The sequence below is a fragment of the Pteropus medius genome, unplaced genomic scaffold (genome assembly GCF_902729225.1).
Source record: "Pteropus medius unplaced genomic scaffold, Ma_sr-lr_union100, whole genome shotgun sequence".
Taxonomy (NCBI): Eukaryota; Metazoa; Chordata; class Mammalia; order Chiroptera; family Pteropodidae; genus Pteropus; species Pteropus medius.
In genome coordinates, this window is record NW_024344378.1 from 7799757 (window position 1) to 7817299 (window position 17543).

The 17543-nt window shown below is 35.8% G+C and overlaps 1 protein-coding gene across 2 annotated transcripts in view; it reads left to right on the forward strand.

Moving 5' to 3' along the window:
- The window catches only part of RAB11FIP2 (RAB11 family interacting protein 2), a 38920-nt gene extending 21806 nt beyond the window's left edge, over positions 1–17114 (forward strand). The window contains exons 4-5 of one of the 2 annotated variants that reach the window (XM_039871079.1): positions 6887–6932; positions 12788–17114. In XM_039871079.1, coding sequence (XP_039727013.1) covers positions 6887–6932; positions 12788–13015 — 274 coding nt within the window. In that variant the 3' untranslated portion in view covers positions 13016–17114. Of the gene's footprint in view, positions 1–1684; positions 3245–6886; positions 6933–12787 lie in introns of those variants that run through there. The other variant, XM_039871080.1, reaches the window with a different exon arrangement.
- Positions 17115–17543: the final 429 nt, after the last annotated feature.

Below are 17543 nucleotides of genomic sequence, written 5' to 3' on the forward strand. Positions count from 1 at the left end.
GGTGCCTCGCCTTCAGTGACCAGGAGACTGGTTGGATTAGGAGGAAAATCAGACAGAATTGATATAAAAGCCAAGAGATTATGATTGGTTTTGGACATGTTGACTTCTAGGTACAAGTGGGATATTTAATCTCATGCTTTAAACAGACATTTGTAAAGGTGATATTGCAAAGTATAAAGCGATTGTGGTTGAAGATAAAAAATTTAGCATTTATCAGTCCATGTGCTGGTGATAGGTGAAGTAGTGAGAGACTAAGAAATCACCATGGCAGAGGGGAGATCAAGAGGTCTGAAAACAGAACCTTAAGACATATCCAGTGTTTCCTGCCTCAGCGTCAAAGGAGGAAGATGACAAGGAAAAGGACTAATTGGAAACGTAGGAGAAATTTTCGGCTTCCATATAGTACAGAAGAGTCTAAAAAAGGAAGAATGGTCATTGGTGTCAAATGGAGCTGAGAGGTCAAAGAGATTGAGGCTGTTGCCTTAGATAAAAGTAGTTTGTTGGTGACCTTCATAAAAGCAATGAGTACTGGTGGTGGGGACTGTGTTTCAGATTATAGAAGATGAGTGAGTAAAGTGACAAAGTCAGCAGGGTTACTTGGGAGGGATTAGCGATTGGCCAGATAAAAATGGTGGAACATCTGAGGGGTCATAAGCTGTAATGTGCTCTGGTGAGACAGGCGAGTACAAACAAATGGATTAGGAAACAATCGGGGTGATGGTGTGTGGCCACAAGCAGGTCTGCTGGGAGTAAGGGGTTGGGAGAATCAGAAGGTGTGATGATCAGATGGTATTTCGATTGTGTGAGATCTCAGCATGAGTAACCATATCCCATCTTACTGATTACTGTTCCTTTGGAAACATATCGAGAAAAATTCTGTTTGTGAAAATGTGTTATCAATAGTAAGGCCAAATATAAACATGAGGTCATATTATTCAAGTCCAAGTCACCTGCAGTAATCACACCATTTCAGAAGTACAGGAGCCATCAGTCTTTAATAATGTAATCCTAAATTGAAAATAATTTTGAATGTAAAGTATTCTAGCTCTGTGAATGTGAAAAGTATTGTTAAATGAAAGCTAGGAACTTTTTTGTGCCTAACAGTGAATTATCACTTGTAAAGTACGCCACTATGTGTATTTTGGGAAGAAAAAAAAATAGTGTTAAAATAAGTAGTCATGGAGCATAAACCAGAAATTGAAGGGAAAAGGGAAGTGTAGATAATTCATGTGAAAAATCATGATATATTGTTTTTCTTTGGTTCTCTTTTTATTAGATAAATAGGATAAACCTTTATCCTTAACTGTTTTAAATTAGGTGAATAGTTCATAGCATTTATTTTATATTCCTGTATGAGTTAGAGTCCCAGCAGCAAACAGATGACACACGCACAATGGATAACCGAAGAAAGTTTAGTGAGGAGAGTATTCACAGAGGGGTGGCCAGGGTTAAGGACGCCAAGGAGGACTAGTGTAACCCTGGAGGCCAGCAGTGTCTAAAGTGACTGCCATGCTCGGGTGTGAAGGAGTAGCTGTAGCTGCAGCCATGACTGCACTGTTTGTGGAGAAGCTACTGGTGAAATGTCACCACGGCAGGGAGGGACTGCAGCCTCCGCAGTGGAATGGGGTGGGGTGGGGAGTAAATACCCTGCCTCCCCTTCTTTCTCTCCTCCCATCTCTTGCAGGTGCCTCCCAGTGGCAGAGCATAACTGGAAGCCAATGGGAAGCCGGCCCAGGTGCTGCACTCGAGGTCAGCTTCCTGGGGTACAGCGAAGGGCAGATGCAGCAGGAGGGGCCAACAGAAAATAATGGGCACAGTTATTTCAAAACCTATTGCTTTTCAGCCTTTGTTCTCTTTTACCTGTCTTGGACTTAGTCATTTCTGATTGGAAGAATCCTTAAGAAATTGTATTGGACTCGTTGAAACCAACCATCTCTGAGCTCACGGTACAACTGAACAGATTAGAACCCCTATGTGTGAGGAAGAAGTACAGTTTATGGCTAATGCGCGTGGACTGTGGAGTTTGGTTGCCTTTCTTTGAATCCTCATTCTGCGACTTAATAACTGTGTTACCTGGAGTAAGCTCCTTAACTTCTCTGTGCCTCCGTTTCTTCTTCTGTAAATGTAAGTTAAAATAGCACTCACCTCATAGGATCATTACAGGGATTGAGTGAGTTAACATGCAAAGTGCTCAGAAAGGCGCCCGGCACCACAGTTAAAGTAAGATAAACATCAGTCGTTATTAGGCCTAGTGTCATTGTCTTTGCCCTTGCTTCACTGTAATTGAGGATTTTTCTTTACCTCTTTTCAGACTCATTAAAGCTTTTATGTTTTACAGTTCTTATATTCCTCCCCCCCTCCCAACTACATTTGTCACCAAAATGAAGCCCCAGGTCTCTAGAGCCCACTCCCTCAGTTAAACAAGAAGATCAATAGGCTACTCCCTTTTGAACATAATTAATGTCAGAAGTTCTTCTGTGATAGTTTAAAGTTATGCTTTTGTGTGTGTGCGCGTACAATAAGGAATGAATGGTGCTTGAGAAAGTTACTCCTCTACTACCCACTCCTCCCCGTCCCGGCCCCCGTTCCAGCCAGGTGGGACAGCGCCTGGATTTTTCAAATAACTTGAATTCACTTATTAAATGCAAAATGGATCAGGTTGTAGGCCAAAATGGACTTTGCTTTATAATTTTAGCATTAATGGGGCTTAGAAAGCGATATTGTGGAAGACATAATAATACTTGTTTTTAAATGCCTTCGAGAGCTTCCAGTGTTGTTACGTGACTTCTCGTTGAAAGACTTAAAGTCCTAGAGCCGGATATTTATACAATTTGCATTGTTTTATGCTAAAGGACAGTTAATCAGTTTTAATAGATCTTTGTTCTTCCGTGGGTTTGGTTTGGTTTTGTTTTGTTTGTGACAGGCACATACTTTTTCACTTTAATAGTCTCTTCCCTGTCATAGGTATTCTTGTTTCAAAGGAATGTATTTATGTTTTTAAAAAGAGAAAAGGAAGGACAAAGGAAAAACTCCGATCACTGCCAAATGCCTTAGTGATTTCCGCAGTGGTCATTTTTATTGCTTTATAAGATTGGTTTGCTTTTCTGACTTATCTATAGAAGACTAGTCCGTAGCAGAAACTGAAGGACAGTTTCAAGTTCTCACCACTTTACTTATTTACTCAATATTTCTTCTACAAAATAAACCAATAAGCAATATTATAGAAGAGATACTAACGATTCCTTAAAATATTTTAAGTACTGTTACCAAAATTTACAATTAGAGTTTACTTAGAAAAATTCTTTAAATTAGGAAATTTACAATCACAAGGTAAAAGTAAGCTTTTACTTAACAACTTTAGAATGTTAAAGCATTTTATTAGTTTAAAAACTTTTTAAAATACGAATTTAAAATGCTTTTATCAGTTGAAAAGATACTTTAAAATCCTCTACCATGCTCAGACTTTATCAGTTCTGATTTCTAAAATAAAAATTTTTTAATTCTAAATTTTAAATTTATATAAACTTTCTTCAGTGTGAGCATGTCTGTGTTCATTTTCTACCTGATTAAAAGCACCATTTTCCTTGACCTGTCAACAGCTCAGCTGAGCAGTCAGACTGCATTATTCAGTATCTTGTCTGACATGAGGACAGCAGTCCAAAGAGAAAGATATCACAAATTGGTGCCACACTTCGATAAATGGAGACATTTTATTTTTCACCAAGCTAATTCAGTCCAGTTCAGTTAACTCTTTTTTCCCTCTTAAGGACAGATCAAAAAAGGCAGCCATGGATGACTGAGTTGTCATGTGTTTGACAGGTCAGTGTGTGAATATAAAGCGGACCACAAGGGAGGGGCTCTGCCTTTAGATTTTAGACAATGCCCCATACAAGAGCCCTGTCCTCAGATCTGCACCGGGGACTGCTGGAGAGAGTGTCAGAACACTCAGATTACATTCAGGTATAATGGGAAAGAGCTGGGGCTTGCTGCGCCCCGTACCCTTTTCCCTTAGAGTTGCGACCTTTTCAACCTAATCATTCTTAAGAATTCTCAAACATGTTTCAGGTTGTCACTGAGTTTCACTTATATCCATGGGCTAAAGTCATTGGATATTATGTATTGTTTTATGATTTTGATAAAGTCTTCATCTTAAATGTCTGTTTCTTAAAAACTCTCATCACAAGGATTATGATACCAATGTTTCTATTTCTTAGTTGAATCATTTCTTCCTGAGACATATAATGAAATTTATACAGTCAGAATATTGTTTATTCTTCAAGGATATAATGGGATAGATTACGCTAACAAACATGAAATGTTTAACATTTATGAAAGAAGATAGAAAGTGTGAAAAAATTGCCCTTTGGTCCATGCACCCAGCCTGAGAGCCTCATCTTTCCCATCGAAACCCTTCAATGGCCCTGTCCCACGCTGGTGCCTTATGTCCAGTCTCTTCGGTGTCCTGCCAAGGCACTGCTGTATGTCTTCAGAGGCCTCTCTCTGGCCTGCCAGACCCATCCTTCAGTAGTGTAAGATCCTGCTTTTCCCTTGAGTCAGGCCCGCCTTGGCTAATTGCTGTGATAGAGCATATCTTTCCTCCACGTGGTCTGAAAATTTAACTCTCACAAGTGCTGTCCCCCTGCTCCCCCAAGCGTCACCGGACTGTGTGCTTGCTCAGCCTGCGGTGATGTGCACTTTCTGATTGCTCCATGTGTCCTGTGCGTTCAGGGCTTCAATAGTGCAAGCCACGCTCACCGTGTGCAGAGACCAGGGCTAGGGCCATGTGTCACAGGACAGATTCTAGTGGCAGACACCTCCACCATGACCAACTATAGGGCCACAACGCAAGTTACCCCACCTCTCAGTGGCTCTCGTTTTCTTATTTTGAAAATGAACATCATACCTATTTTAAGGTTTATAAATATGAAATGAATGAATTTGGGTACAGGGCTTAGAACTGTATGTGGCATAGTCTAAGTGCTATGTAAATGTTCATTAAATAATTTATTGAACATGTTCTATGTGCTAGTCACTGTGCGAAGTGTTCTACATGTTAATGTATTTAACCTTCACAGTTGTCTTACGTGGTAGACACTTGCCATCCCCATTTTACAGATGAGGGAACCCAAGGACCATGAAAGTTAAGTAACTTGTTCAAGGTCACAAGGCAAGTATAGGGCAGATTCAGGATTTGAATTCCTACCTTCCAGCTCCAGGGCCCTCAAGCACCCCACTGCCCCTAAGCACCGTGGTGTACTGTCAAACCTGAATGTCAGTCATTTTGCCCTTGAGATTATCACCGCCAGCTGGAGAGAGATGCAGCAGAATGTGTTTCTTGACCTATCAGAAAACAGCATGCTGTGAGACGATGGCGCCAGGAGAGAATGTCCTGCTGACCCCTGATGTTGACCACCTTGGATTGAAAGTCCGAGCGGGTGGGAACCACATGCGTTAGTGGCTGCTGCAATGGCACCCAGGCCTAGGTTTACTATATGATAATGTCTTTTAGGATTTTTTTTGTTGTTGTTTTCTTTTAAGTCACTCTTTTGTCGTGCTCTTGAAACGTTGCTAGTGTAGTGACAGTAGTCTGGGACCATACAGAACACCATAAAGACGGTGAGATACAGGAAATGACAAAGTGTGTCAGCCACCTCAGCCTGTGAATGGTGCATGGTAGGTATTTAAAACGTTTCAGTCTTTTCTACCATGTCACCCAGCTCTACTGAAATACTAAATTTATTCTCAGGAGTTCTAGCCAGAAGAGGTCAACCACCAGTTCTGGAAGCCAGTACTACCAATCTTAGTCATAACAATCGAAACCTTCGACATGTGAGAAATTCTTTTGAGGTTGTTGTACATACGTGTATGCTCTTTAGATTTACAGCCTGGGATGTGTACCTATAATAATAGATATTTTTCAGATATTATATCTAGGGTCCAGACTTTTCATGTACACAATCAAAAGTTTAAAAAGTGAATTTCTTCAAAGGATTCCAACATTTGGCTGATAAAGCACAGATACTGTAAAATATATATTTTACAGTTAAGTCTTGGGGGGAGGAATAAAAAGGTTCCTAGGACAGTAATGCTTTGTAGAAGTTATAATGGCTAATACTCTTAAGTGCTGGGTAAAATTAAACTTGAATAGCAGCGATGAAATATTTACTCATCAGTTGGCTTTGAAGTTTAGCTTCTTTTGGGTTGCAGTCCCCTTCCTAATGGACAAGTTTCAAAGAAGAAAACGATTATAGCATTCAGCTGTTTTGTTTTCTTACTCTCTACATGGAAGATAACCATTTTGTTTTGGTCCATTTGGTATTTAAATTTTGAAGGCCAGCTACTTAGAAATCACATTAATGGCAGAAATGGTTCATACAATTCTGAATTTATTCTCAATGATAGGATAATATTTAAAGATAATTTTTCTAATACCTGTAGAATTTTTTTTAAAAGATTGCTTTAACTCTTTATTCTACCATCTTTCCAACCTAAATTTATTTAATCCTCCATAGTTTTATATCAGAAGGCGTAAGGTGAGTGTTTGTATATAAAATGAATAATATGTTATAAAATTTAGTTTTATAAAATATCTTGCTGTGTAAAATGCTTATGTTTAAAATGTTTAGAAACTACGTATTTTAGAAATACAGTTCTTCAGTTCTGATAAAAACTAAAGAGTTTTCCTCCAAAGTTGAAAATTGTCAGTGCTTTAGAATGTTGAGTAAATACTGGTTTTCTTCTACATTCTGGATTAAATTTCATCTGAGTGATTTAGGACTTTTGAAATTGTTATTGAAATGTTGGTTAAAAATGTCCTGTTTTTATGTTTCCTCCCACTTGGGCTACCATACACTTTTAACATTTACGTTTGTCTTTTATTGCTCAGTTTTCATATGAATCCGACAAGCAATGAAGACCTCAGGAAAATCCCGGTAAGTTACAAAGGGGGTTCAAGAATGATCAAAAAACAAGCCACAAGCAGGCCTTCTGTCTGGCACACATTTCTAAAAAGTCCTCCATTCCCTTAAATCCCTTAGTTACTTACGGATTATAGATTAGTGTGATAATTTGGGGAGAAAGAAATAAAGTAAAATTCAAACTTTGTTTTTAATATATAGTAGGGTGTGACTTCTGTACGATCTTTGGAAGTTCAGGTAAACATTGTAATTGAAGCCGACTTAGAATTTACATATTTTGTTTGCAGACTGTTTAAAATTAATATGAAAGCTGTATGTCAGAGTCAACATTTTAGCTATGAAATAAGAGCATGTGGAGAAAACTAAGGTTTTTTGTTGTTGGGACAAAGATTGAAGAAAGTATAAAACTGCGTGTTGATATTCAGCAATAGGGAGAGCATTCTGGCAAGAGATCCAATTAACCAGGAAGGTATTTGAGAGAAGCTTTAGGACACCTACCTTCCTCGTCAGAACAAAAACCCAGTATATTAACAGGCTTGGTAATGACCAGCTGAATTAACTCACATATTTGGCAAGCGTTGTTTGGATATCTTAACTTCATATTATTGTTATTTGAAGTCCAGTTTTGGATCTCTGTTTAGAGTTTCATTGCATCTTCAGTCAATTCAAAATATTTTTAAACCTAGGGAATGAGTTGCTTTACAGAAATATGGGCACATGTTCATGGTAGAAAACTAAATTCTCCCTAAATAACAGAAATAGAGCCTTTATTCCGAGATGCTGGGTTGCTGTTTGAACCATCTGTCCTTAATGTGTGTGATCCAGATGTGTAATAAGAATTTTTTAAAGCAATAACATATCACAATTTTCTATGATGTGATATGCCTAGAAGAAACCGTGATAGAGTGTAAACCATTCTAAATGTAGTTATTTCTTTAAAATTGTAGAAAATGTTATAGAGGCAGAGGACTTTGTACTGTGTTTTTGCTGTCTTATGTAAATGATTTGTAAGTTTTTATGTTTATAAATACTCACGTCTCTATAATACGGCAGTCTGGCGAGAAATGTCAGAATATATGAAGTCAGCCTTTGATCAGATAGTAAAATGAATTCTATCAGGCGGTTACTTAATCTCAAACAAAATGCAACATCAAAAAACTGATTTAATGTGCAGCTATTGTTTATTAAGTAACCTTAATTACAATTTCTATGAGCTTGTAAATGTACTTTTCCAAATCTTGTAATTTATTGCTGTAAAAGCATCCTTAGAATTCTTTAAAGAAATAAAATGTGAAAATTGTTTTAGTTAAAGGATTTAAAGGTGATAAAAAGAATCCTTGATGTGTGATTATTTTTCTCTGGAATACTAACTATTCTAAGTGACAGTTAGGGATTACTAGGTGTCGTTAATTTACTGCAAGATACAATTAAGAGGAGAAAGCTCATCCTCAATACTGATCGTTTTTGAGGAAAAGTATTTGAACAATTTTTATGGCGAAGATTATAAGATGTTTGAAGTAATTTACATTAAGCTCTCCAATAATAGCCATCCACCAAGTTATTTTTTCCCCTTCTGGACATAGTATTTTGTAATTAAGTTTGTATGTCTTATATGCTAGTGCCAACACCTGTCTGTGAAAGCAGTGTTTAAACAGGAGCAGTAGCCAGTTGAAAGGGCAGTGTGAGCTCTTTAAGGCCTAATTAAGAACTGAAAGGGAGATGAAGGGAGTAGGACAAAAGATGTGAAAGTAGCTGAGATGATATTCCCAGAGCAAAGTTCCTCATTAGAACAATAATGAGATGATCAGAGAATGCCAAGTCTTCATCTTATCTCTCTCTCTCCCCTCTCGTTGCCTTGGATGTCAGTTATTGCCCCACCAATATTTGGTTACCAGGACAACCTTTCTTTAAATCTTCAGTTATTTTGAGTCCTGATAATTTGCTTTTGTCTAAATTTAAATATTGTAAAAAAAAAATATATATATATATATATGTGTGTGTGTATATATATATACACACATTTCCTAGTTTAAAAGGCTAGGCTGCGTGTAAAATCTAAATCTAATTGTAATAAATCACTAATAATTCTCAGCCTTTTGCACAACTATGTTATTTAAAATTCTGATTAGAAAACTTCACGTACTAACTCTGTTATTCTCTCACCCAACCCCAATTTTCTTGTATCTGCATATGGAGATTTTTAACAGAGGTTGGGTAGGAGTGAAAAAGAATTGATTGTGGAAGGGGAAGAGAGAAAAAAAATTTACATTACATTTCAATATAAGAAGACATCTTAAAAACATATGTGCCATCTATATGGAGTGCTGGAGGGAAACATACTGAGTACTTAGGAATCCCACTCTAGGTTATTCGAGTCTTTACCAGTTTGGACATTTCTCAGGTTTAGAAATTTTTCCAAGAATAGCATTAACAGTATCTGTTGAAAAAATAATTAATTTTTATATTTGTCCGAGAGTTTTCCTCTTTAAGCAAAATAATTTTTGTTACCAGAAAATGTTTTAATTTTTTGTCGTATATATTAATATCAATCTTTATTATTTTACTTGGAATTATATTAACAAACAGAAGAACATGTATATACTTATTTATTAAGTATAAGATTTAAGAATCTTATGCCTAAAATTAAAAAGTTTACATGATTTTCAAATATGGGATAAAATCTGGAACTAAGCATAAAACTGTTTTTAATTATTTTCTTTTCAGAATATAGTTTATAGTACATGTGTTTCTAAGATGTTTTCCTGCCTAGAAACTTGATGCAGAAATTTAGGGTAAAATTTTTACATAAAAGGACAAGCGGAAAATTTATTGAAAAGGTCAGAAATGTATTTTCAGAAACTCTGTCTATACATAAGTATTAGGTGGTCGCAGGGGGAAAAGGTAAGTGAAATAATAGATCTGTACATTCTAAAAATGGCTATAAAGTATTGAACAATATTCCAGGGTAATAATTGATTCTTTACAGATTAAATTGTTAGATCAATTTATGTCATTTAATTAATTTAACCTATTTATGTCAAAATAAGAATTTTTTGACATGACTATCCTTGTCTTTAGAAAAATGTTAAAACTATTTTTAACTACATTATCTGGTAGTACTGGTGTAGTACTAAATATAACAATATAAGTTTATATTATCACTTAATCAGTTTGGAGAAATCAGTTTATACATGTAATTTGATTAAGATTAGAGAGACTCAAAGTTGATGCTATTATGTTAAAGTGAGGAAAAAAACCAAGTCAACCAATCAGTAATGAATCTCATTTAGTTTAATTTCATTAAATCTCTGCAATTCTCCCAAGAATCCCTATTTTTTTTGGTAAATATTTTATTAGAAAAAGGAAATCACAGTAGTTGGACATTACTGCTATTTTAAAATGCAGTTCAGAAAAATCACTTTGCAGACCAGGAAATTTTAAAGTTAAAAGGGACCTTGGCGAACATCTCATTTATCAGATAAATAAAGTAAGACCTAGGTTGATTTCTGTCTCAACTCTGTACTGAACTACTTAGGTTAAAATAAGAAACTTTAGAGTTTTTTTTTAATAAATTAAAAAAATACACACACACACACACACACACACACACACATACACATACTTACCTCTATAGTATTACCTTTTCTATAGAAATCTGCTTTATATAATTGTTTAATAAGAATGTTTAGGAAATTATAAGTTTTATATCTTTAAACTACTCATGACCAATTAAATAAACTAGTAAATACATGAGAGAGAGAATGTGTGTTCAGACTTAATCTTAAAAAAGATAATGATCTGAGAGAAAAGAGAATAAAAAGTAAATCAACACTGGTCTCCAGAATTGTACTTTAATTGTTACAGAGCAATATTCTGAAATATATTTAGGAACAAAGGTAATAAAGTTTTATCTGTCCCATTTTCTAATGCTAAAATGAAGTAAGTTGGTTTAAATGTCTTACAGAATTTAAATTCCCTTTAGCATTCTCTTACTCATTCTGTTAATCTAGTGGAGGGTCTTATTAGCCCTCATCTTTAATATTTGAGTAGCTTTATAACTAATCTCAGCCCTTCCAAGTGATTTTACCCACTGCTGCCATTTTAATTTTCCTAGAACTTAGCTTTAATCATATCTTCTTTTAGAAACCTTCAATGACTTCCTATTTCCCACAGCAATGAGTCTAAAAGTCCTCGGTAGTCTAAAAGCATTCGGCATCCTTGATGGCCTGTTTGGAACCTACCATTTCGGCCTCTCTCTGCTTCCCATCCTGACCCTTCTTTTGCAGCCGGGCTCCACTGATTACCTGTTTGGCCGCTGGGCCTGGAACCTCGTTTCCCGCTTCGAACAAGCAGAGCCCACTGCTTGAGATGCCCGTTACGAATTTCTGCCTAGTGCAAGTTTTACCTTTGAAGGCCCAGTGCAAACTATATCATCTTCTCCACAAAACGTGGGTGATTCTATGGAATTAGAGAGGTTTTTCTATCTTGAATTCTCCCCTTTATCCTGGAGAAGGAAGTATGCTTCAGTAACCTAAGCATCAGTTTGATGTCTGTACTCTAGCTCCATTTTTCTGGTGCTGGCAAAAGAGTCTTGGTGCATAGAGGAGGAGAGGGTAAAAAGTTACACTTTGGCTTTACCAGTGCAAAATTCTAGACATATAGCAAATTAAAGAAGATCCTGAAAATGAGTAAAGACAAATTCCTATGGAAATAAAAGGGGGGGCTTTCTGCATTCCTTAATCCCCGTGCTCAACCCTCCACCGAATAGATTTGATACTTAGTCTGAAAGAGCAAAACCAATTGCCTCGATATTTTTGTTTTGTTTTCTTCAAAGCCAAATGGACACGTTTTGAAAGAAAATGGTGAAAACCATTTTAACTTGTTGAGGTTAGTGAAAGAACTATGTATAAAAAGGCATAAAAATGCTCCTTTATATTTGGGCATTATATTCTACAGAACGAAAATCTAATTACAATACACTATAAATAGATGACATTATAGTGCCTTTTTGATTAAATTCCTGTGAAATATTTTTTTACATTAGAATGCTTTGTAATAAAAATGAATTAAATGAATGTCTTTTTAAAATTTATATATTTGTATAGAAAGAATTTTAATCACTAGAACAAGGTTAACAAAAGAAATAAAAAGTGAAATGGAAGAGAATGTAGATCTACCCATTCTAAATAGTAACATGATCACAGTTGAACTCTGAGTTTCCTGATAACCAAGGCAAAAAGAGAAATAAGATACATATGTTTTCGTACTATGAGAAGGAAATAAGCTAGTTACTCAGGGGAGAAAAAGCTCTGTCTCCTCTAAATTAAAACAGAAGTTGCTCCCATGGGGCTTCTTATAAGGACTCATGGATTTAATTCTGAATGGCTTCATCATTTCACAGCGAGAAGCAGATTCGATATTGCCGCTTCTTGTAGCTGTCTCCAGTAAAAAGGCAAAGGCACAAAGTTAAACTGCAGTTCAATGGAAGCAGTTCTGAGAGGACTAATGTCTAAATGTATAGTTTTGAACAGCTTCTTAGAGTTTGTCCAATAATCTTTCATTTTTATCTGTTTATATTTATTATAGTACATTTTATCTCTTAAATTATAGGTCAATTTTATATTAGGATGTTTTCCACCATGTAAAAAAGGATTGTGGAAGAATCTAGAATTATCATCAGGGCCTTGGTGCTTCTGACCTAGTGCTTGTCTCAGAACTGACTAGCCATGCTATGCACTGTCAGGTTGGTGCCAGCCAAGGACAGAAAATCTTGATCAGGGTTTGAAAAACCGAACATTGAAGTTCAAAATAATTCTGACTTTGTCCCTGATTTCCTATCTGCTGAAGTGACAGGCTTTATCCTGTTCTAGGACAGCAACCCTTTTGATGCCACCGCAGGCTATCGTAGTCTGACCTATGAGGAGGTGCTGCAGGAGCTAGTGAAGCACAAAGAGCTGCTCAGGAGAAAAGACACCCACATCCGGGAACTCGAGGACTACATCGACAACCTGCTCGTAAGGGTCATGGAAGAAACGCCCAGTATCCTCAGAGTGCCATACGAACCGTCCAGGAAAGCTGGCAAGTTCTCCAACAGTTAATAAGCCAACTGCACTGCATTTCTGATTGGGGGGAAAAAAGAAAGGAAGAAAGAGAGACGGAAAGAAGAAAAAGTTGTTACTAAAAAGAGACTGCTCTTTCAGATTTCTTTACATACTCCATGGTCAAAAATTGTTTTACCTGTGACTATTGGCAGGGACCGTCAAGAGTGACCTTTGAAGTGAGCTGAATAACTTAAACATTTAAAGTGAAAATGGGCCAGATTCTCCATAAAGAAGCAGTGGCTTAGGATTCACTTAGGTGCTGGAGCCAGTCCACTGACATGCTCTGGGCCTTAGAAGTGTCTTCAGAAGTATGTCACTTACTCCTCAGGAATAGATTTCTCATAAGCAGAATTGATTCCGTGGTTGGTTTCTCAGCATTCAGTTTGTACACATATATAACTGCAGGAATACTGCTCATTATAAACACTACTTTAAAAAAAGTTCATGTTTTATATACGGATCTACATACGTGGATATATGTTCATGTATCTGTATATAAAATACATGCGTATACCTCATATATACATGTTTTGAGAACATTTAAAAACAACCGGTTGCTTCTAAAATTAGGATGCCAATTTCTTAATTTGAAAATGTGTGCTCTATTGATGCAAAACAAATCGTCATTGTTACTACAGTATTATGGTTCGTTATGGAAAAGCTACTTCAAATCACTCTTGACTATATGAACCTTAGTTTCAGAATAAGCTGCTACTCTATATTATTCCAGCATTAATTTTTTTCTCTTTTTCCAAAAGTAATGCTCCAAAGTCATTTTTTAGAGAATGACATGTTTTAGGAAACTTCATTAATTTCACAACAGCATGGATTTCTTGAATTCATTTTTTATCTTCACATTTGAGTTTTGTTTAAGCTATAAGCAGAAGATAAGCTAATATAATTTGTTGAGATTCTGAATGCCTTTAAATCACTAGCAAAGAAAATACTAAGTTCAATCTGAAGGTTTTGTTTGGGGGGGTGGGGTGTAGGTGAGCGTCTGATGCCTCATAACCCAAAGCGGTGAGCAAATTCTAGGAATAAAGAATTAGGCTTGGTTTCAAGTTACATAGATAATAGAGCAGATGGTTGCATTTGGGTCTTGAACCAACATAACAGTTACTAAAGGAGGAGTGAATTTTTAGAACAGATCTTTACTAGCATGACATGGTATACTATTCTACATCTATCCTTTAAGAATTGAATTATCACAAAATTAGGACGGCTTTTTTTGTAAGTCTGCTTCCCAAAAATGTTGATTACTTCTGTGAATTATCTTTGCATATCTGTGCAAAATTAGTCTGAAATTTAAAATGTGAAACAATGGTTATAAAATTATTACTGATCATCTACTGCTATTTTTTACCTTACAAATTTCTAAAATACTTAATATAGAACACTGAATCTGTGTCTTCTGAATTTAATGAAAAATATACCTTATACGGAGTCATATAATCCCCCATCTTTTAATGAACTGCATTTTTGTCTAATATTTGACTCTGTTAAGACTCCATTGGAAATTAAATAAAAAAGCAGATATAACAGTTTTGCTCACTTTAGTTATTTGGAATCAGTTACTACTTGGCCAAGCTTATATTCAATCCATAAATTAAAATCCCTTGTATTTTCTGAGTTTCTTGAGTTTTCCTATAAGAACATACACTTTGAAATTATGAAAATTTTCCTCAAATCCAAAAATTAAATAACTTCTGAAATGAAGACATGGAGAAGGCAAAACAGCTGTTACCGACTTTTTCCTTCACTTATATATTTCTGTAATTAACCTCAAAATCTGATCTCGAGTTTTATTTTCTCATTTGAGGTCTTAGTAATTATTATCTTTTAACGTGGTGTCATTTTTAATTAACATTTGTTAAATATTACAAAATTCTTAGCATTTGTTTTTTTCTGTTAGTATAGTTGAAGCTCTTCTTACATTTTTAAAAATACCCAAATCCATGTGTTTTTAGTACTCTAACAGATTATCTGCAGATATTTTAATCTGCTTTGGCCAAATTTGCTCTTTATAGAATGAACCAAGATGTTGGTTCTGTATTGAGGACATGTTTCATGAGACTAGAGCTCATTAAAAAGTATGGCTCGAGTACTGCTATTCTTTTTATAAAGAAATTCATTTTTATGAAGAAATTCATTTTTAAGGAGAAATTCTTTTCTTGTATAAAAACTGTTAAGAATTAGACTTATCCATACGTGATTGATTTGGTTATAACCAAATTAATAGTTTTATCTTTAAATCTGAGACAAGAACGCTATCAAAAACTCAATTTGCATTTATCACTGCCTGAAAATGTTCCGTTCCGTCGTTATGAATTTTTACTCATGACCCAGAGCAAAACATATATCTTCTTAATCGGTCAGTATAATAAACTAAAGACAAAAAGTAAAAATGAGTTCCCAAGTGAACATATCAGTGTTTCCGGTGTGGGCAGAAGTACAAACAGAGTGGTTTTATTTTCTAGCATCGTGGAAGGAAGGCCAAAAAAAGATCACCTTAAGTTTGTTTTTCCAAAATGTAACTTTTCAACATATTCTATCAGTATATTTCGTTAGTAGCTTAGAAATGGAGATAAGATATATGCACTCATTAAATAACGCGCAGCACTATAGACTTATAAACAGATTTTACTTTTATGCTTTACAGATACATGCTGAAAACTGTTTCCACCAACGAGGATTTTTTAAAATTGCAGCATTGTTATTTATCTCAAACCTATCTTAACATACTTCTGTTATGTAATTAAATTCTATTATTTTTAAAATCGTATATTTTATAATCAGTTTCCCTCCCAGTTTTAAAATTCAGTGTTGAAACTACTGAGAGTACTGTCCTCCCACTTCTGTGTCAAGTTTCATTTATTGAATACCAGGGTCATATCTTAGAATTGTATATAAAATGACGTGTCACCCATTCATGAAAAATGTTTAAGTATTGCTTTTGGCTGCTACATGCTGCGTTGAGCCTCGTTTTGCCATTCTCCCACAAATGTATTATCCATAGATTATACATAACTGTATCTATTGCTTTTGGCAGTAAATGAAGATTTAGTTGTAATTTTCCAGCTGTGAAAATGTTGCCTTGTATTTAAAAGCGTTTCATGAATGGAAACCTAAGTAAAACTCAGCTCATTAGTGACAGACTTGCTTCCCCCACATCCTTCCATCACCAACTCCTCCGCCCTCACAGCCCCCCTGCCTACCACCCCCATAAGGCTGCTTATTCTTTAGTAAGGAGACTCCGGGGTGGGGGCGGGGGGTAAAGTACTCTCTTTAATATGTCTAGTAATTGTTACACTAGAGCTTTTATTTCCCTCTGTAGCTTTTTAGGAAAAGCAACCTACCTTGGATTTGTAAGTCAAGCTGAAAGTTTTTGATGTCCATGTACTCATGTGTCTTATAGAAATGGTCACTTGTGTGCGTGTGTGTAAGTGACGTGTAAAGCATGCTTATTCACTTGATCTCTTTGAAGTACGAGGAAAAGGATCACGGTGCTGCTGGTTCAAGATGGTAGATGCAAGGGTCTGTCAGCACACATTGGAAAGCCCCCGTTTTCACAGATTTGTAACTTTAATAATCCAGGTGCAATTATTGGAAGTATTTAATATGCAATAGGTAGCACCTTAACTCATTAATCTGCATAGGAAGGGTTTTCTGATGTATTTAATAAGTAGTGTGGAAGCTCTTCAAGCATTAAACTAGAGTTGACATTTTATTTCATTTATTTCTTATGTCAAAACCACTCACTATGGAATTGAAGTCTGTAACAAATGATGTATTGGGCCTATTAATCTTCGAAGCTTCCAGGTGGTTTGTATTTTAAGGTACAAAAAATGCTGCAGATCTAGAAATATATATATTTAGCAGGTATTTGAAAGATATCAACATTATTTATAACTGAAGAGTATTGTACTTATTAAGTAAAATGCTCTGTTAACTTGTGTACATTTTTACAGGTACAAACTCGAAAGTATGTAAACATTGCATAATGTGACAATTGTATAATTTATGTAATCTGATGCATGAATCAGAATTTTTATACAATATATGATTTATTATAGTTGATTAAAGTGTTTAATCTTAATTCAATTGTTGTAATTTCTTATTGCAGATGAAACAGCGCGGCATACGCATTTGTACATGAGTCCCCGCCTTTTAAAAATACTTAGGGTGCCTCCTGTTTGGTATATTGCAGCAAGTATTCTGTAAGACCTACAAACCCATTTCACAATGAAATCGTTCAGAAAATTCATTTAGAGGAGAGTTTCTAAGTACTTTAGAGTGGACATTCTTCAGCAAATGTGGAGCTGTGGTTTGGTCAAAAATAACATTCGAGTACTTACTTTAGGCTAAGGCTTGTCTGTGTCCAGTGTTTTCTCAGCATAGCGTTCAAGTACACACCTGTCTATCCGAGGGAAACAGGAATCTGAGGACCCAGGATGGGTGGGTGGGTGGGTGTGTGTGTGTGTGTTTATGGCAGTGTATTAGGCAGTTGTATTCTAGATTGTGAGAT